Raw genomic sequence first — 21,199 nt, 5'->3', positions numbered from 1 at the left:
TTTTATCTTTTATAGTTTCTAGACATGGTTAAGTACATCTCAAGTTTTATGATAGGGATACATTGAGATTTTGTCTCCAGGCATCTGATACTGAGTTGAGGGTTGACATGTAAATGGTATAAGCATGAGAGAGGATACGACCAATTCTGGATTAATAATTGGGCCATTTAAAAGACTTGGATTTTAAATTAAGGACTTGTAAGATAGAGAAGGCATATTATTTCAGGTCTCAGAAATGGGAGAGAGAAAATTACACATTGGGGACCTAAAGATTTTTATGGGTAAAGCATGACCAAGGTTAATAATAACTACTACTACCATTTAATGACTGTCTGCTGTGCCATATAGTGTTCCAAACTCTTTACATAGATTGTCCTTGATCCTGAAAGCCACCTGAAGAGTAGCAGATACCAGCATTTAGATATCATTTATAGATAAATGATCTTTTTCTTAGGAAAAAGCCTTACATTCTGTAAAATCATACATTAAAGATACTAGAGCTGATAGGGAAAATAGGGTTCGGATACTTTTTGCAACTTTTTAAACAGAGTATTAACCAACAATTATTGATAGTTTGGAAGATGAATGGGACAGCTCCAGCGGGCTGCTCCTACAGGAGCTATTAAAAATGTACAAATAAAAAAAATGTACAAATATAATAAAATAGAATGCTAAAAGACTGCAGATTGAAGTGGTGTACTGGGCCACCAAGAGAAAGTACAGGAACTAAGAGATGTGCTGGGGCCAGGGTGTGCCTGCCTGGAGAGCGATCGCCTCCTACAGTCATTCTTTTTTTAAAAGATTTTTATTTATTTATTCATGAGTGACACAGAGAGAGAGAGAGGCCTCTAGAGACACAGTCAGAGGAAGAAGCAGGCTCTATGCAGGAAGCCTGATGTGGGACTCCATCCCAGGACCCCAGGATCACGCCCTGGGCCAAAGGCAGGCACTAAACCGCTGAGCCACCTGGGCTGCCCTTATTTTTTATTTTTTATTTTTTTAAGATTTTATTTATTTACCCCTACCACAGGGAGCCTGATACAAGACTTGATTCTAGGACCCTGGGATCACACCCTGAGCCAAAGGCAGACACTCAACCACTGAGCTACCCAGGTGCCCTAGAATCATTCATTCTTAATTTTCTTGAAATACAATTATAAGGGCTGATGCCTGTGCAGCAGGTGAGCTGAAGGCATTTTTCCTTTCTTGCTGAAGGTTGTAATTCTACCTATAATTTCAGCACGCTGATTAAAAGTTGCACGTGAACCCACACAATTTCCATGTTATAATAGATAACCTTCCCTACCATTCCCTTACCCATCAGCCACATACTGACATGTGTTATAGCAAAATAGGAAGTACTATTACTTTACCATTTTACAGAGGAGGGAACTGAAGTAAAGAGAAATTAGTTAAATTCCCATATTAAATAGCAAAGTCACAATTTGATGTAGGGAATCTGACTTCACAACCATACTTTTTATAAAAATCACTATTCTCTACAAGAAGCAAAGTCTTGACCCTCTCAGAAATTTTACATAGATTTGGATCACAGGTACTATTGTTAACTTTAAGGTCAAATAGTCATGCCCAGAGGATTATTTTAGCACCAGCAAAAGGGATGTTTTGGGCTTTAAGACTTTTCAACCTCTTTTTCTATTCAAATCAAAGAAGACTCACAAGAGAAGTAATTCACAAAGTCGGGAGGGCTAGCATGAGAATTCTCTTTGCTGCCAAAATGAATTTCAGTTTGAATCAGTAAAGAAAGAGATAAACAGTTTGTATCTGAAAAATTGAACGTAAGTTTTAATAGAATCAATCCTGACTGTCCACAGCATGAGTATTTTTAGGAAGCTATCTATCTCTGGTTGTTCCCAACTTGTATATTGAGCTTCGCTGATCTTTTTGGAGCAACTCCAAACATTATTAAAGTCAGCTTTTGAGGGAATGGGCATTTTAAAAAATTATTTGAAGTTTCATTATAGCTCCCTGTGGCGACTAATTTTTAATTTAACTGAAAATAAAGTAGAATTATGTTAGTGCTTAAAGGAATGGATGGAACAAGCCAATACTAAATTTAGAACATCATCAAACCCTAAGCTAAATTATTAAATGTTCTCTCTGGATTGTATTCCCCAACCCCCCAAGGTTGCCCTGTATCCACACTTTCTACAGTTTTATACCACTTACTATGACCTGACAGTTTATGCCAGTGGTTCTCAGCTTTTTCTTCATTACCTCCCTGAAGAGAAAAATCAGTTTTTCTCTAGTATAAAAAAACCCTAAACACCAAAAATAAGATTTGGAAGTCTATAAACCATTGTAATATGTAAAATTTTTTGGCCTCCAAGAACTAATTCTCACCCTCTTAGAGGTAGGTAGTATCATCTCTATTGAGAATGCATGTTCTCTACCTCTATCCATATTATCTTCTGATTAGAAGACTGACCCCTTTCTTTTCTCTTAATTTTAGTGTCTTTAAGTTTTTCTAGACTTTGCACACATTCACTACTCTAGAATCATCCATGATTCATGTTATCCTTCCTTGACTGCCAGTTAGCTCCACAGCCTGGTTGGGAAATTTTTAGATTGAGCAATATTATCTTGGATTTCTTCAGTATTTCTGATTGTTTTTGTATTTCTACTATGTATGTATCCTTGCCGGTAAGATTATAGAATTCTTGAAGATAAACAATTGTTTGTTGGGTAATATGCAATGACCAATGACTTACAAGTGAATAATCACAAAGGTATGGAAGATGTTTGGTGTTTCAGGGAAGTAGCAAGAATGTGGACTTGAACAGTAGAGGGTGATTTGAAACAGTAATTTGGGGATCCCTGGGTGGCGCAGCGGTTTAGCGCCTGTCTTTGGCCCAGGGCGCGATCCTGGAGACCCGGGATCGAATCCCACGTCGGGCTCCCGGTGCATGGAGCCTGCTTCTCCCTCTGCCTGTGTCTCTGCCTCTCTCTCTCTCTCTGTGACTATCATAAATAAATAAAAAATTAAAAAAAAAAAAAAAGAAACAGTAATTTGGGCTGACTTATTATGGTTTCTTCTGGATATTATGATTGCATCTGCTTATCCAACTGTAAAACACTTAAATATTAGATTAAAAGAAGATAAAAATTAAAATAAATAATAGGGAATTACTAATGGAACCTAAAAAGTTGTGAACAATTTGAGGTCCAATAATGTGTCACATATATTAGTCAAATAAATTTATAGCAGTGATGAAATCTAATTGAGGCATTTATAATCATCTATGAGTAAAATTATTGTATTAGTTCTCAACAATGCATTTATGTCCTAGTACTATAGACATATTTCTTTAGGTTCTTTTCAATACTCTCTACCTTTAATTATAGGATGTGAAGTTGACAGCAAGCAATGATGATTATTATTTTGTATTTGAAGATTATTTATATCAGGTAAGTTGAAAAATCAAAATATATAATGTGCTTGTTTTAAGTGCTCTAACTCAGCATACTTTAGGAGATAACTCTGTTTTTAACTGAATCCTCCTGAAATCTAAGCCATGTTTGCTTTTTTATCAAATATTCTAAGTTTAGAATAAGGTTAACTTTTTTTCCTATGTGGAATTGGGTGGGAGAACAAGAGTTCTCAAATGAGTGTTTGGACTGTTTCTTTTGGTAATATTTGCTATGACCAGGAGAGGTATAGGCACAGATTCTTAAAGTGGGTGTGAAACTCATACTTAAGCCATCCCAAGATGTTTAGAAAAAACATTTTGCATGACCCTTTTCTATTAAAAGTATTGAATAAATAATTAAATGTTTTGAAATCAGTTTGAGGAGTCTTGATTATTCTTTTGATCATTTCATTTGCTGATGTAGATATTTAGGTCCCTACTTAAGACTCTTTCATATCTACTAAAATTAAAACAGCTTGTCATGAATAAAAAATATGTAATTTATCTTGAACTCCCTAGATGATATTCTTTTTAAATCTTAAAAGATCGGGATGCCTGGGAGGTTCAGTGGTTGAGCGTCTGCCGTCGGCCCAGGCCATGATCCCGGGGTCCTGGGATCAAGTCCCACATCAGGCTTCCTGCATGGAGCCTGCTTTTCCCTCTGCCTGTGTCTCTGCCTCTCTCTGTGTTTGTCTCTCATGAATGAATAAATAAAATCTTTAAGAAAAAATGAAAAAAAATCTTAAAAGATCACATATATTTATTAATAATTTGATTTTGAGTGTCAATATAAATGTCATGGCGAAAATATCTAGTTTCCGCTTAGTAATTTCAGCTTGATTAATATAAATCAGTTCCAGCTGTTTGGATTAGCAGATTTCTGTTGGTAATAGAGGTGGTAGTATATATCTGGTTTTTTGTTTTTTGTTTTTTTAATTTTTATTTATTTATGATAGTCACACACACACACACACACACAGAGGCAGAGACATAGGCAGAGGGAGAAGCAGGCTCCATGCACCGGGGGCCCGACGTGGGATTCGATCCCGGGTCTCCAGGATCGCGCCCTGGGCCAAAGGCAGTCGCTAAACCGCTGCGCCACCCAGGGATCCCTGTATCTGTTTTTTAAGAAAAAGATAGACTTAAAAAAGATTCTCTCAAGGTTTAATATGTCATTTATTCGAAGAACTGAAACCCGAAGACTTTATTTATAAATTAAATTTTGAAATAACCCTAGAAATAAATTTAAGAGGATTTTAATAATTTCACATATATGATTAGTTTTTTATTTTAAAAAACAATAAAGATTTAAAATTCCATTTTTAATGTAAAGTCAGTTATTAATTAAAATTTAGAAACTACAAAAATCTGAAAGTTTATTTACATACGTCACCAGTGTATACTCCAGTGTTTAGGTGTTAGAATCAGTAAGATTTTTAATATACAGGTAAAGTTAATATTTCATTTAGATATTAATGTTATTTTACTGATGACTTCTAAACTTAAGAAAGTTGAATAGATATTATCACTTTTGGAATGGTAGCATGGAACTATTCCCAGCAGAAAAATCCATAACTGGTGAAAATTATTTTTAAAACAACACCATTTAGAGTATCTGAAAATGGTCCTAAGGTATATATCAAGTCAGAAAAAAGACACTATTTACAAGCAGCTACTAAATCCCAGTAAGAACAGTCTGTGGCACTTGAGCCATGTCTCCCTCCCATCAGCCCTAGATCAGTTAAGACAGAAGCTTCAGTTCATTTGAGTGTGACCAAGAAGATGGGGTTCCCTTTCTCTCTAGCTTCCAGTCAAGGGCTATAGTAGCTCTACAGAAGGTGTAGGTAGACAGTATTTCTCATATCCTTTAGCTCTTTGTTGCAGATGCTAAATTCCAGAATATTGCTGCCAGGAAGTCAGAAGCTCCCTTCTTTACCTAACCTCCATGCACAGGCCAGGGCCCAAACGCTCTACTGCTCTCAATAGGCTGAGAATACCAGGGCCCCATTGCACTCACCCCAGTTTGCTCACTGGGAGAGGCAAGCCAAGAACACCAGAGGTTACTGTCCCCAAGCAGTGCCCTTCACACAAATCAGAAGTGGGCCACTGTCCCTACACCTAGCTCCAGAGCAGTGACTCAGAGATTTTGCCCAGTGACATCAGAGACTCGTGAAGCTGTCCACAAAGAACTGACTTTAAATGGAGTGTGGGAAAGTTCAAGCCTAATGGACTTCTCTAAAACAATGGAGATTTTAGGGATCCCGGGGTGGCTCAGCGGTTTGTGCCTGCCTTCAGCCCAGGGCGTGATCCTGGAGTCCTGGGATCGAGTCCCACGTCGGGCTCCCTGCATGGAGCCTGTTTCTCCCTCTGCCTGTGTCTCTGCCTCTCTTTCTCTCTGTGTCTCTCATGAATAAATAAATAAAATCTTTAAAAAAAAATGGAGATTTTAATGATAGACAATTAAGAGGAGACCATTAGCTTCATAAGAGTAACAAGCTAAGCCACAAACTACTAGTTTACAGAGAGACCAGAGAAAGAACCAACTGGGAAAGAACTATCTTGCAGGGCAGTAACAAATTTCAAAGACTGGCCTCAAAAATAACTTCTGTAAAAGATTCAGAATTTAATTGGATCAAACTGTGGTACAACTAATGCCTGAGAAGGTTGTTGAAAATAGTAGAGCAATCCCCTGGTGGTTAGTGGAGCCTAACATCTGGTTGTGATACTGGGGCAGAAAGCTTAGCAGAGAGGTCAGAGACAGAGACCGAGAGAGCCCTGATAAAACTTGTGCTATGGAGGAGTGACTGTATACACAAAGCTGCACCCTCTGAGAGGTTTCACACTATGAGACAAATGAACTTTGATAAAATATTCCACCCAGTAAACAAATAAACAAGCAAACTCATGTTTGATGTAGTCTCATTTATTTTTGCTTTTGTCCCTTGTGCTTTGGGCATCATATCCAGGAAAACACTGCCAAGACCAATGTCAGGGAGATTTTCTCTATGCTTCCTTCTAGGCGTTTTACAATTCAGGTCTTAAATTTAAATCTTTAATCCACTTTAAGGTCACTTTTGTGACCAATGTAAAATAGGAGACCAATTCCATTTTTCTGCATGTGATTATTCCCAGCACCATTTATTGAAATACTATCCTTTCGGGGGCACCTGGGTGGTTCAGTGGTTGATCATCTGCCTTTGGCTCGGGGTGTGATCCTGGGGTCCTGGGATTGAGTCTCGCATCAGGCTCCCCATAGGGAGCCTGCTTCTCCCTCTGCCTGTGTCTCTGCCTCTCTCTCCGTGTCTCTCATGAATAAATAAATAAGATCTTTAAAAAATAAAATACTATCCTTTCTGCATTGAGCATTCTTGACTCCTTTGTTTAATATGAGTTGACTGTATATGCAAGGGTTTACTTCTGTGCTCTTAATTCTATTCCATTGGTCTGTGCGTGTATTTTTATGCCAATACCATATGGTTTTGAGTATAGTAGCTTTGAAGTATAGTTTGAAATCAGGAAGTGTAATTCCTCTGGCTTTATTCTTTCTCAAGATTGCTTTAACTAATCAGGGTCCTTCGTGTTTTTACACAAGTTTTAGGATCAATTTTTCTATTTTTATGAAAAATGCCATAGGAATTTTGATAGGGATTGCATTGAATCTGTAGGTGGGTTTCGGTCATATGGACGTTTCAACAATGTTATTTCTTCTGATCTGTGAATGGGGATATTTTTTCCATTTGTGTCTTCAATTTCTTTCATCAAAGTCTTAGACTTATCAGTGTATAGACCTTTCAACTCCTTGGTTAATTTTATTCCTTAGTGTCTTATTCTTTGGGATGTTATTGTGAATGGAATTGTTTTCTTTCTTTCTTTTTTTTTTTTTCAGCTGTTTTTGTGTATAAAAATGCATCTGTTTTCTGTATGTTGGTTTTGTAGCCTACAACTTTACTAAATTGGTTGGTTAGTTCTAGCAGCTTTTTGGTGGAGTCTTTAGGATTTTTTATGTATATAATATTGATGCAGGCAGGCTGGGTCTGAGGACTCAGAGGGGGTCCCACTGGACCAGCAAAGAGGGGTCCTCCTTGGCTTTACACAGGATGGAAATAAAACACGAGCCAGCAAGAAGTGAAAGCAGAGTTTATTGAAGGTATATAGAGAGAGCAGATACATAAAGAGTGTCTGAGTGATTCAGAAAGGAAAAGAGGGAGTCTTTGCTTGGGGTCTGAGGTTTTTATTAACAATTGTGGTCTGGTACATGTGTCTTCTCAGGCATCCAGGAACTGGTCAGAATGATGACAGGGTCCAGAAGTCACTTATTCCCTGGAGCCAGGAGGTCTTGATGTCAAGGTGTTTAGTGACAGTGGTCTGTAATATGCACATAATGCCCTCTCCTGGTCACTCCTTAGATGTTATCTATTGTGCTGGAAGACTCCAAAGAAATCATTAATTCTTTGTCCCTTACAAGGAGAACATACATCAAGGCACGTGTAGGTCAGAGGTGTAGGTCCTATCAAGTATAGAAGCTGGAAAAGAAGCAAAGGGCAAAAAGCAACTTTTTTTTTTTTTTTTTTTTTTTAATGGGGTCCCTTTGGTTTCCCGGTCTCATTCCCTGCTATGGGATTTTTATCCTCCTTTTTCTTACAAGGTGTTGAAGGGCGAAGGTCTCATCTTCTGTAGCTTCTTCAGGCTGAGAGGGATTGTAGACCTTGCCTACTGAGTCATATAAAAATCCCAATGAAGTGAAGGGCTCCTACTTGTAGATTATCAGAGATGTTCTTCAGGCCTAATCCTAAGAATAGAACGCCTCCCAGAGAATACTTGTTCTGATAATTTTTCTGACATATTTATGCAGAATACGCAACAGCAAAAGCTCCCACAGCAAAGCAGCAGCCCTAGTGTAACTACTGTTACTATTAGTAAAAGAAGCTTTTTCCACCAAGACCACCCATTTCCACCGTACCAGGAAGAAATCCAATCATTGAGGGAACCAGAGGAGTCAGACATTGCTTCAATTTGGGTATGCATGTCTGTTAAAAGTTCAGATACATTAGCTGAGTTATCTGGGATATATACACAACATTCAGTCTTAATGATAGCACAGGTTCCTCCTTGAGCTGCTGTTATTATGTCTAAGGCCATCCTATTCTGTAATACAGCCTTTCTCATCAATGCAACTTCAGAATTTAAGAGGACGAGCGCATGCATAGTATCATTAAGAGCGTGTGTGGTATAGTTTGCGAGGGCCTCTACGTGCCAGATTATGTCTTCTATTCCCAGTTGGGGCAGGAAAAGACCTACCAGGTGATCATACCAGTGGAAGACTGACCGCGTCCAGCGATGCAGTAGATGGGGATAATTTGCAGGCATAGATATTTCTTTACGCAATTTCCCTTGCATCCAGGGAAAGCCCAGGGTACAACGTCCTATCCATCCAGGGGGTAGCCACGGCCACAAATTTGTACCACATAGCCATTGAGTTCCATTGGGTGCTAACCATCTGATGCTTGGTCGTCTTATCCAATCAGTAGCAAACCAGTCAGTTGCTTGTAAAATAATGATATGGTTACAAGCTCTTGAGGAGAGCCATCCTAATTCACGGGTGCTGTTAGGCCAGGCGTCATAGGTATGATTTCTTTGCTCCCAGCATAAAAGAGCTTTCTGATTTAATTGGCCTATGGTAGGAGTAAGCCACATAAATTCGTCCCATACTTGAAAATAACCATCCTCAGTATATCTCATATTACTAGTCTTACTTATTCCCCACAGTGCTTTCTTACTTTGAATCTTAGAGTTGGCGAATTCAGTCATGATTTTGGCAGTCTGGAGGAAGGAGAAAGGTTTTCTGTGGCCTGGAGAATTCCAGGTAGCATTTACCATGGGCCAATGAGAGACATTGCTGTTAGTGATAGAGATGTCCCTATATATGCTTGTATTTGGCTGGATTACCATATCTTTTATATATTGGTGTAAATAATGCCAGTCTGTGCCTTGTAAAGGAGAAACCCACCACGGGAGGCCTGAGCTGCTGGACAAAGGGAGGAGGCCACAAATCCAGCAGGAACTTTTCTGTAAACTCTCAGCGTAGTGTTGAGCCCATTGCAAAAATAAATTGGGGCTATTTGCTTTTCCTAGGGATAGGTAAGATAAGAGTAAATTCAGAAAAATGAAAGGTTTAAAAAGCGTCATCGAGCCTTACTTATTGGTCCTTTAGTGCAGCAACTTTAGGCTTTTCCTCAGGGTCGCAGGTATGGGTGGGTTCCAGGAGCTTCGGGTAGACACTGCAGCAGGTATTTTCTTGAAAAGATAGTTTAAATTGTTCACAGGCTCACAGGCATATGTGTCCCCTTCTTCCCTTGGAGGCAGCATCAGAGTTGGCTCCTGCAGAGACTCAGGAGAGATAGGTTTGATTCTGGACAAGTGAACCGAGCTAAAGATACCTTTAAGTTTTACTGCTATGGGGATGCTGAGTAAAAGTTGATTAGGCCCTTCCCACCTTGGTTCCAGCTGGTCTTCAGGTGACCCCTTTTTCCATGTTTTCAATAATACCTTGCTCCCTAATGGTTATTGGCACAGACTAGGGTTTAGAAGTATTTTATGTCCATGCTTTTGGAGAGACTAATGTTACCCAGATTAGTAACCTATTTTAAAATTTGATTAGTATCCTCAGCAAACCATAAAGTTGCAGTGAGAAAAGATTTCCTATATATCAAAGGGGCTCAGTTTAAGACTCCCCGTTGGAGCCACTCTTATTCTTAGTAAAGCAATCAGTAACATCTTATACCATGTTTCAGGAGTTCCTTGACAGTTTTGTCAAAGTTTTTTTAAAGATATAGTTCATTTTGTCCACTTTTCCTGAAGTTTGAGGCCTCTGTAAGGCATGGAGTTGATAGCAGATCCCTAAGGTCACTGGTAATTGTTATTTTAGCAGTGAAAGAGAGTCCATTATCACTTTGCAGACTCCAGAGAAGTACAAACCTAGGTATGACTTCCTTTAACAAGATCTTAGAAACCTCTAAAGCCCTGTCTGTCCTATAGGGAAGGCCTTTACCCACCATGTAAATGTATCCATATAAAGCAGCAGATACTTCTATCCCAAATAAGATGGTATTTGAGTGAAGTCAATTTGCCAGTGTTCCCCATGGTAAGTGCCTCTTTGTTTCACTGGCATAATTAAGAGGGAAGGCATAGGGAGAGAGATCCTGGTCATCTCTAACACAAATATCACATGCTCTGGTAACTTCTCATATGGTTTTGGTTAGATTCTTTCCTCTGAATACTTGCTGCAATAGATTTTCCATAGTGTCTCTACCAAAGTGAGTGGAATCGTGTATTTGCTTAATTATTTTCTTTTCTTTTTTTTTTTTTTTCATTTTAAACAAGTTTATTTAAACAAGACGCTTGACTTGAAAACTATCTAGGATTCATTTCCTTTAGAGTGATTTATCCCTACTTAAAGACAGATCACCTTACATGTAATGGCTACATATAAAAAAGTAATAAAATTGGCCTTAGTCTTACTATGATAAATGAAAAATGCTAAAATTCCCCAGTCAAGATATGCAAAGATTTTTATGTTGTCCTTTTCTTGTTAAACCGTGATAGCAGAACTTGCTGGAATATAAAGAGAAGAGCTAACTGAGCATGCCACGAATGGAAAGGGGGGATATTCTCACAGAACCAGTATTTCCCCCCCAGCCCATTTCTATTTGATGTCAAACAAAACATACATTGGCCGTTTAGTTTTTTAAAAAAGTGCAATGTGCCCATACACATGTATAGTTACTTTATGTCTGCCAAGGGAATGGGGAAGGGGAAGACTGAACAGTAGAGAAAACTATCGTGTAGTAGTCAGTGTGGTGCATCCAGGTTGCAATTGAGAATGTCTTGGGAGCAAGAGTCCTGGAGTAGAGTGGCGGGTTCCCTTCTTAGAAGAGGCCTCCTGTCTGCTGCTGGAACACATCAATTATGTCTTCATCCTGCATCTCCAGCAGTGCCGGCGTGTCTGTCCCCTTGATTGGGTGCCCATCAAATCGGAATCTGACCTGCGTCACTGCCAGTCCCTGTCGCTCACAGTAGGCTTTCATCAGCTTGCTAAGTAGTGTATGCTTCTTAATCTTAAAGTACACCACAGAACCATCCTGCCCTGCCACCTTCAAATGAATATGTTCATTGTTCTCAGTCATGACTTCTTCCTTGGGCTTTCCCTCGGCCATGGCGAGCGCCGGAGTCTCCTCAGCCACCACTTCACCAAGGAGGTGCCAGGTCCGCACTAAGTGAGCACACAAGCAGCACCAGGAGTGGCAGAAGAAGGCTTAATTATTTTCCATTGCAATGCCTTGGGGAGTACATATATATTATTTAATATATACCATCCCAGTCGATTTCAGATCCCTTTTGAGAGGCCCATTGAGCCTCCAAGTATAGTTTGGGCTTACTTCTGACAGAGGACCTTCTGGAGGCTAAAACCTGTGTAGCAAGCTCCTTATCCTTTGCCACCACTTTTGCTACTCTGTCAGCAAAATTGTTTCCTTTACTTGTTGTGGTTTGGTCTTTTTAGTGTCCTTTACTCTGTACAACTGCCACCTTCCACTGAAGCTGTACAATTTCCAATAATGTTCAGATTTTCTCTTTATGTTTTATAGGAGAGCTTTTGGAATTAAATAATACCCAGTCTCTACAAATGGCTGCATGGGCATGAAATATTAAGAAGCCATATTTAGAATCAGTATATATATTTAGCTTTAACCCTTTACCTAGTTGTAGTGCTCAGATTAAAGTTACTGATTTGGCCTTTGTGATGAAGTATGGGAAGGCAAAGCTTTTGCTTCAGTTATATCTTGTAGGCTGACAATAGCATATCTGATTTTTCTGGTTCCCTCGTGCGTAAAGCTACTTCCATCCGTCAACCATTCAGCCTCTGGATTGGGTAGCGGTCCATCCTTTAAATCAGGCCTACTAGAATATATTTGCTGTACAGTGTCCATGCAGGAGTGGATTGGAAGCCCCTGCTTGCCTTCATCAGGTAATAGAGGTGCTGGTTTTAAATCTCTACACACCTAGAGGATTAGTTACATCAGGGGTGTCGAGGAGGTCTTGATACATCAGTAATTTCTCTTCTGTTAACCATTCATGCCCTTTGGTCACTAAAACCCCTTGGACTTGATGTGGGATCATGACATCCAGATAATGTCGTAGAGTAAATTTATTAGCTTTACCAGCGGGGCAGTCACAACCACTGCTTGTAAACATCATGGCCATCCTTCTGCTACCAGATCTAACTGGAGAAATAAGCGACTGGTCTAGGAACAGGTCTGAATTTTTGAGTTGGGACCCCTAAGGCTATTCCTCTCCTTTCTCACACAGATGAGGTAAAGGGTTTTTCCAGGTTTGGGAGCCCCAAGACAGGAGGAGTGCTCAGTTTTTCTTTCAGACCTTTGTAGGCTTGGTAACAGTCATTATTCCATCCCAGGGGTTCTAAATCACTCCCCTGTAATGCTTTATAAAGGGGTTTGGCCATAAGGCTACACCCTAGAATCCAAATGTGACAAAAGCCTACCATGCTTAATTAAGAAGGTTCTTAATTGCCTTTTTGCTTGTGGTACTAAAATATTCATGTGGCCGATTTTCTGTCCTGGGCCAATGCCTGTGCCCTTGAAGTGAGGATATAGTGTAGATATATTGGACCTTCTCTTTAGAAGTCTGGGCTTTCTGGGGAGACACTCTGTACCCCCACTGTCCCTAAAAAGTTAAGAGTGAGGATTGTATTGTCATCAGAATCCTCTTTTGTTGGCCTGGCAGTCAATATATCACCCACATATTGAAGTTCTATTAATCAGTTTTAAATCCCCTCATTCCCTTTTTAAAGCATTCCCAAACAAATGTGAGCTGTCTTGGAATCCCTGAGGCAGCACCATCCAGGTCCAGGTGAGCTGGGAGGTCTCACTAGTATCAGGGTCAGTCCATTCAAAAGCAAAAAGATATGGGGAGTCAGGATGTCCTGGTTTGCAGAAGAAAGCATCCTTTACATCTCATACCATAAACTCGTTTGCACCTGGAAGATCTTGTATCAGTGTAGTATAAGGGTTAGGGACTATAAGATGAATAGGGTTCACTGCCTCAGTAGTTGCTCTCAGATCCTGGATAAAACAGTGGGTCCCCATTTGGCTTCTTAACTGGTAGAATGGGGGATATTGCAGGGTGAATGACAAGGAGTTAATAATCTATAGTTCAAAAATTTCTAAACTAGAGTTCGAATACCTTTTTGGGTCTCTGGTTTTATAGGATATCAGTTTTTTCAAGAATACGTGTGGGCTTAGGTAGATAACAATGGGTGAAATACTATCAGCTCTCGCAGGAATTTCTGTTTCCCATACATTGGGCATTATTCTGATTGCAATATGGAACAGTATACTGGCTGGCACATAAATGGTATTTCCCACTTGCTTGTCTAGGCTCATTACCATTATAAACTTTGTTTTCTCTACATGTGAGTCTGTCAGTCCTATTTGGATGGTAGTTTGTGGCTTAGCACGTAAGTTGCTCCCCAGTAAGGGAGTAGGGCATTTAGGTGTCAGGAGAAAGCTATGTGAAAGCAAGAGACAGCCCATGCCACCAGCTAGTAGACAAATTGTGTCACCTGTGGCAATCCATCTATTCCAGTATCTGTACAAGAGTGCTGGGATAGAAGCCCATTTTGCTGGGACAGGACAGAGTAAGCGGTTCCTGTGTCCAATAAAAATTCAATTTCCTTACTTGCCCCATCAGAGATCACCCGAGGCTCCTGGTATGCTATATTGAGATGTCCAGGAAGAGCCATAGGAGAGCTCAGGTCCCTTCAGTTCTATGTAACTTTGGCCAGCAAACGTTTTTGGGCCTGGACCCACCTCCCTTCTGAGATGAAGACGATCCTTTTTCCAGTGGCCATCCATCTTACAGAATGCACATTGATTGGGACCCAGCATTTTGTGAGCCAGGGACTCTAGTCTGGCTTTGCCAGACTTCAGCCTCACGGGCTTCCATGTATAATCCTGAAATTGTGAGTTCCCTGATGTTGTGACCAAAAGTCGGGCATGACATTTATTTTGGGTAAACTTGTCCTTCTCACTACAATAGAATATTAGCTGCTGCTTTTTCAACTTCTCCAGCATAAATTGTGCCTAATTATGTAACAAATGGGAATCCATTGGAATGCTCACGGTTGCCCCCATTTAAGACTGTAAGCAAGGAGTCAGATCGGGGCAAAGAGAGGATAAGATTCTAGATAATTGTTCAGGATGATAATTGTTCAGGATGTCAGAGATCTAAGGCAGAGGAGACAGTCATTGGCCACAGTGGCCCCAGCCACATGAATCAGATAGAAGTCATGGAGTTTCTTAGAAACCAAAAGGAAAGGTAATCTCTCAAGGATAGGGAAACCTGCTAATGCTGAATACTATGATCAGAAAATGTAATTGCTCAATGGCGGATGAACAATGTAAAGGGTGAAAAAGGCAAGAATTCAGAGAGGTAGAAATAGGTGTAGCAGAGTAATAGAATCTGGCATAGTGAGCAAAAGCATACAAAAGATGCCATGTTGGCTTGCCACAGTTCTCCCCCCTCATCCAACAAGAAGACCTCCACCTGGCAGTGACCAGCCTGCTGGGTGTCTCATCCCTGTAACCTGAAAACCCAGTGCATCTGGGGGCACCGGTACCATTCTTTATTCTAAGAGTTTTGATGCTCAACAGGATCCCCAGTAGAATTCCATGAATTGCCATGAGACATCCACTTGGCAGTGGGAGAGAGAGAGAGAGAAAGAGAGAAGTCCAGACTCTCTTCTAGGGAAAGCATGTGGTGAATCAAATGCACCACGTGTACGGGGAGAACTTCCAGTCACCAGTGGTGCCTATCTTCCCCACTTATCATCTCAGTTTCTCCTAGTGGCAGTCTAAAACCACCGTGGAGGCTCCGAGCACTGGATGATCAACTCCTCTTTGTGGAACCCTGGGTGAGCCAAAAATTAATACCATGGCCATACCTGTCTCAAATAATCTCTGACACTTCCCTTGGTCCTTAGTTGCCTAAGAACACCTTTCAGCAGGAAGGAACAAGTGTCCTTTCTCTTCAGAGTTGAGTGACTCAATCTCTCATGACAACTCACAGCCTTGAAGCCAGAGTAAAAAGAGCTTCAGAGCACAGAGAGAGTGGGGAGTAGGAAGAGCAGGTTAACAGACCAGTTTTCCCAGTTTCTCTTCCTCCCTGGAGAATGGCAAAAATTCTATCAGCATTAAACCAGCTCTGTTTCCCAGAGGAGGAACTTACCGGTTCCCAAAACCCAAGTTGGGCTTCGAAGACTCAATTTGGGGATACCGCTGTTCCTCTGAGGTTCCCTTTGTGGTCGCCAAGATGATGCAGGCAAGCTGGGTCTGAGGACCCAGAGGAGGTCCCACAGGACCAGCCAAGAGGATCCTTGGCTTCACACAGGATAGAAGTCAAAGACGAGCCAGCAGGAGGTGAAAGCAGTCTATTGACGGAGTAGAGAGAGAAAAGGAGCAGATCAGATGGAGTGCCTAGGAGCTTTAGAAAGGAAACAAGGGAGCCTTTGCTTGGGGTCTGGGGTTTTTATTGACATTGTGGTCGGCACACGTGTCTTCTCAGGCATTCAGGAACTGGTCAAAACAAGGACAGCGCCCAGGTGTCCGTCATAGTCACTTATTCCCTAGAGCCAGAGGTCTTAGTGTTAAAGTGTTTGGTGACAGTGGTCTGAAATATGCACATGATGGCCTCACCTGGTCATTCCTTAGATGATATCTGTTGTGCTGGAAGACTCCAAAGAAATCATTAACTCTCCGTCCCTTACAAGGAGGACATACATGAAGGCATGTGGAGGGCGGGGGTACAGCTCCTAGCAAGAAGAGAAGCCGTTCGGGAAAGAAGCAAAGGGCAAAAGAAACCAACTTTTTTACTTATGGGGCTCCTTTGGTTTCCCTTGTCTCAGTATCCTCTCCAATAAAGACAATTTACTTTTTTCTCTTTTCTGCCTATTCGGATGTCTTTTATTTCTCTTTCTTATCTGATTACCCAGCGTGGTCTTTTAAAAACAGCAGTCCGTTCATGCCACCTGAGTGATTAAAACCCAAAGACCAAAATCCATTGAGGCCTGGACCCTCCATGACTCTCCAGACCTGGCTCCTCTCCAGCCCACTGTTTACCTCTGTCCTGACCATGACGTATTCTAACCGACCTGATTGTTTCTGTCCTCAAGTTCCTTGCATTCCTTTCTACCTCAAGCACATCCTTTGATGTGAAAGACTGTTACTCTCTCTTCTTCCCCAAGTAAATTCCTGTTTTTCCTTCTGCTGTCAACTAAAGTATCATTTCTTCACATATACCTTCCCTGATCTATACCCTATTTCCTTACACAAACACACACAATAAGGTCACAGCCATCTGAAGTATGCTTTTAAAGTACTATGAGGACTTTTCATACCTTTTATTCATAGCTCTTATTATGGCTTATTTGATTATTTTTTTGATTGTCTCTCCTGTATGAATTCCATAATTTTTTGGTCCTCATTAACTCCAGTGCATATCATTCCATAGATACGTGAATGAAAATGTTTATCCTAACATCATGTTTCTTCATTGATGAGGTTTGATTATTTTTTTTCCATTGTTGAGAAGGAAGCTTTCTTCTTTTATCTGAAGGCTTAATTTTAGTAATTATTGGCTGTCATTGTACAGGGCTCAAGATTTCCTTAATTTGAGTTTAGGTCTAAATGTGATGACTCCTGAGGGAAACAGATTAGTTAATGTTGTTCAGTAGTAAAGATATAAAACAAACGAAACCAAACAAATTATGTATCTACTTCTTGGCAAAAATTTTAACCAACTTCTTAAAATTTTTTGGTTCTTCCTGTGCTAATTATTTTGATCCTGAACATGAAACTGTTACAACATTAAACATATGAATCTATATATTATATTATCGACTAAAGATCAGTAAAGACAGATTTGTATAGCATGTTGACTATTCTGCTTCAGTGTGTGGGTAGAGAAAGTGTAAAGTTGATGATTTCATCTCCTTGGGTGACTGGAGAGAAGTGGATTGTCCATTTCAAGTTATAATTACAAAAGCTTTCTAGTGGTGGTAAAGGGAATTGCCGGCAAACCAATCTGTCTCCTTCAGTGAACAGAATCAGTAAGGTTATCATTTGAAATGAGAGTGGTTAACAATTTCTCTTTTTTTAATTTAAATTCAATTAGCCAACATATAGTACATCATTAGTTTCAGATGTAGTGTATAATTTATCAGTTGCATATAATACCCAGGGCCCATCACATCACATGCCCTCCTTAATGCCCATCCCCCAGTTACCCCATCTCCCCCCCACCTCACCTCCAGCAACCTTCAGTTTGTCTCCCAGAGTTAAGAGTCTCTCATGGTTTGTCTCCCTCCCTGATTTCTTCCCAGTTTTCCCTCCCTTCCCTCATGATCCTCCGCACAGTTTCTTATATTGCACATATGAGTGAAACCATATAATTATTTTTCTCCAATTAACTTATCTCACTCAGCATAATACCCTTCAGTTCCATCCACATCATATAATTGGTAAGTATTCATCCATTGTGTGTGTGTGTGTGTGTGTGTGTGTGTATACATACCACATTTTCTTTATACATCCATCTGTCTATGGACATCTCGGCTCCTTCCACAGTTTGGCTACTGTGGAATTGTGGACATTGCTGCTATGAACATTGAGGTTCAGGTGCCCCTTCGGATCACTACCTTTGTATCTTTGGGGTAAATTCCCAATAGTGCAATCGCTGAGTCGTAGGGCAGCTCTATTTTTAACTTTCTGAGGAACCTCCTCACTGTTTTTCCAGAGTGGCTGCACCAGCTTGCATTCTCACCAAACAGTGTAAGAGGCTCCCCTTTCTCTGCATCCTTGCCATGTCTCTAAAGGCAAGAGAAACAAAAGCAAAAGTGAACTTTTGGGACTTCATCAAGATAAAAAGCTTCTGTACGGCAAAAAACAAAACCAAACCAAAACAAAACTAAAAGGCAACCTATGGAATGGGAAAAGATATTTGCAAATGACATATTAGATAAAGGGCTAGTATCCAAGATATACAAGGAACTTCTCAAACTCAACATCCCAAAAACAAATATTCCAGTCAAGAATGGGCAGAAGACATGAACAGACATTTCTCGAAAGAAGACCTACACATGGCCGACAGACACATGAAACAATGCTCTGCATCACTTGGCGTCAGGGAAATACAAATCAAAACCACAATGAGATACCACCTCACACCAGTCAGAATGGCTAAAAATAACAACACAGAAAACAACAAATGTTGGCAAAAGCAGTGACAATTTCTTGAAATAAGTGCCAGAATTTACCCTTGAAGGTACGGGGGTACCTGCTTAGCCACAGTTTTGCTTTCCATGGTTTAAGTTCCCCAGAGTCAGTCGTGGTCCAGAAGCAGATGATCCTCTTTCTGATGTATAGTCAGAAGGTCAATAGTTGCCTAAGGCTACATCACATGCCTGCATCATTCCCTTCACTTCCTTGCATCACGTAGGCATTTCATTGGTCTTACATTCTCACAAAAAGAAGAAACTTGAGTACACTATGAGACATTGTCCACATAACTTTTATATTGTTATAATTGTTCTACTTTAATTATTGTTCTTAATCTCCTATTATGTCTAATTTATAAATTAAGCTTTATCATAAGTATATGTAGGAAAAAGCGTAGCGCATACACACACACACACACGTGTGTGTGTGTGTGTAGTGTGTATGGTTCTGTACTATCTGTGGTTCCAGGCATCGAGATTCATTCCAGATGAATGAAACCCTATTTATATAGGGTTCTGTACTATCTGTGGTTTCAGGCATCCACTGGGGGTCTTGGAATATATTCCCTATAGATAAAGGGGGGGATATAGATATTCATTTTTGCCTCTCACATTAACATAACTGACTAAGAAAACTTAAAACTAAGTCTGACAACAGAATTATTTATGAACAATGGATGTATTCTCTGAAAAAAGCAGAATATTTACATCTGTAAATACTTACTGACCTTTATTGATCTCTATATTATATGTAAATTATATCACCTTTGATAGGCTTACATTCTAGCTAGGGAGACAAAACAACAAAAAATGTTTTGAAATTATTTTAAGCTGTTTATGGGAAGCTTTGGATATTAATTCATATCACAAAAGTAATACCATAGGAGTGTGCTTTAACCTTCATTTTCCATTTTATCAATATTTCAATCCCGATTGTATTTTTTAAATTTTACATAATATTTTTCATAGATCTCATGGCCTTGCTACTTTTAGTACTTCAGTAATAACACTAAATAAGCTTTAATGTAGATCTTTAGCACTATAAAATAAAGAAAAGGATAATTATGTAAGTTTTATCTTTGGGAATTATGCAGAACTAAATTTTCCTCATGTAGATCATTATTAAGGAAACATTTTCCATGATCATATCTTTTAATGATTTATTTTATAATTAGTCTGACTTATTAGAAGTTCATTTTATGTAGTAAAAATATATGTTAATTGTATGTATTGAAAACAATATTCTGTTATCAGAAATTGAGTTCTGATTTTTTTCTAGGGAAAAATTATTCGTATATGTGCATGTATGTGTGTGTGAGAGAGAGAGAGAAGGCATAGTTGGATTTATTTATTTATTTATTTATTTATTTATTTATTTATCATTAATTACAGTCTTTCCTTTGGCAGAACTGCCTAGCTAAAAAAGTGCTCTGTGAGGAAATTGCTGATGAAAATGGAGTAAACTTAATGTTTCTGGCCGTGTCCTGGGTCATAATCCATTTATTGAGTTTTCTGACTAGACTACAAAGTAGATGGCATGTGACATTGTTGTGTCCATAGATGGTTGACAAAACCGCCAATAATCCCACTTTAAGGGAAATCTGGGACTATGTTACAAGGATACACCAGGCACTGCTCCCAGTGACTCATGTTAGTTACCTAAACGTTATAGGCAACACTTCATATTATAGAAATAATGCTTCAAGTGATGGGTCAACTTTTAGTATTCCAAAGTTTAGTTTTTATTTTCCATTAAATTCTTAAAAATACTTTGTGATATTAAAATTTTTAAATTCTCACTTTTAAAATGTGTTCAAACAGAAGATGCTCCTTTTTTCACAGAAGTAAATTAGGTAATTTAATCATTTTGGGGTTCTAGTACACCCTGACAACCTATGAAAGTTAACTTGTGGTCCAAAGTGTATAAAATATTCATAAGGAAGAATTTCTGTGTAGTAAAGGGAAGACATGGGGATTTACTCATTCTGTTGTGTGACAAATCTTCTATCCTATGCTTGGCTTATTTATCTACATATACTCAGCAGTACTGACATATTAGAGTATGCCATACTTACAGATATTTTAATGCCATTGAATGGAATTTAAGAAAGGCCCAGGGTGGGTACTTGGGTGGCTCAGTGGTTGAGCATCTGCCTTTGGCTCAGGTCATGGTCCTGGAGACCCAGGATCTAGTCCCACATCGGGCTCCCCACAGGAATCCTGCTTCTCCCTCTGCCTGTGCCTTTGCCTCTCTCTCTGTGTCTCTCATGAATAATAAATAAATAAAATCTTTTTTTTTTAAAGGGGCAATCAAATATCATTTATTCATATATCCCTGTTACATTATATTGAGTGTGTTCTGATATAGACCCTGTGTTAGGTGCCACACACCTTAGTAAAAAAGATTTTACTAAGCTCACAT

General features: G+C 39.6%; 1 protein-coding gene, 1 long non-coding RNA gene and 1 pseudogene across 5 annotated transcripts in view; 1 reads left to right on the top strand and 2 right to left on the bottom strand.

The window, feature by feature from the left end:
* Positions 1 to 21,199, top strand: part of TBC1D19 (TBC1 domain family member 19) — a 141,808-nt gene that overhangs the window by 81,415 nt on the left and 39,194 nt on the right. For all 4 annotated transcript variants that reach the window (XM_072808495.1, XM_072808491.1, XM_072808505.1 and 1 more), the window contains one exon: positions 3,367 to 3,429. In XM_072808495.1, the coding sequence (XP_072664596.1) occupies positions 3,367 to 3,429 (63 nt within the window). The remainder of the gene's footprint in view (positions 1 to 3,366; positions 3,430 to 21,199) is intronic.
* LOC140622792 (uncharacterized) lies at positions 7,552 to 16,004 on the bottom strand. Its single transcript, XR_012022461.1, has 2 exons — positions 15,732 to 16,004; positions 7,552 to 9,809 (listed from the first exon to the last, which is right to left on the bottom strand). It is a non-coding gene; the product is annotated as an uncharacterized lncRNA (long non-coding RNA).
* LOC140622787 (small ubiquitin-related modifier 2 pseudogene) lies at positions 9,829 to 14,150 on the bottom strand (annotated as a pseudogene).

The sequence above is a fragment of the Canis lupus genome, chromosome 2, assembly GCF_048164855.1.
Source record: "Canis lupus baileyi chromosome 2, mCanLup2.hap1, whole genome shotgun sequence".
NCBI lineage: Eukaryota > Metazoa > Chordata > Mammalia > Carnivora > Canidae > Canis > Canis lupus.
Note: the sequence above shows the minus strand (reverse complement) of the source record. Positions and strands in the feature narration are given on the sequence as shown.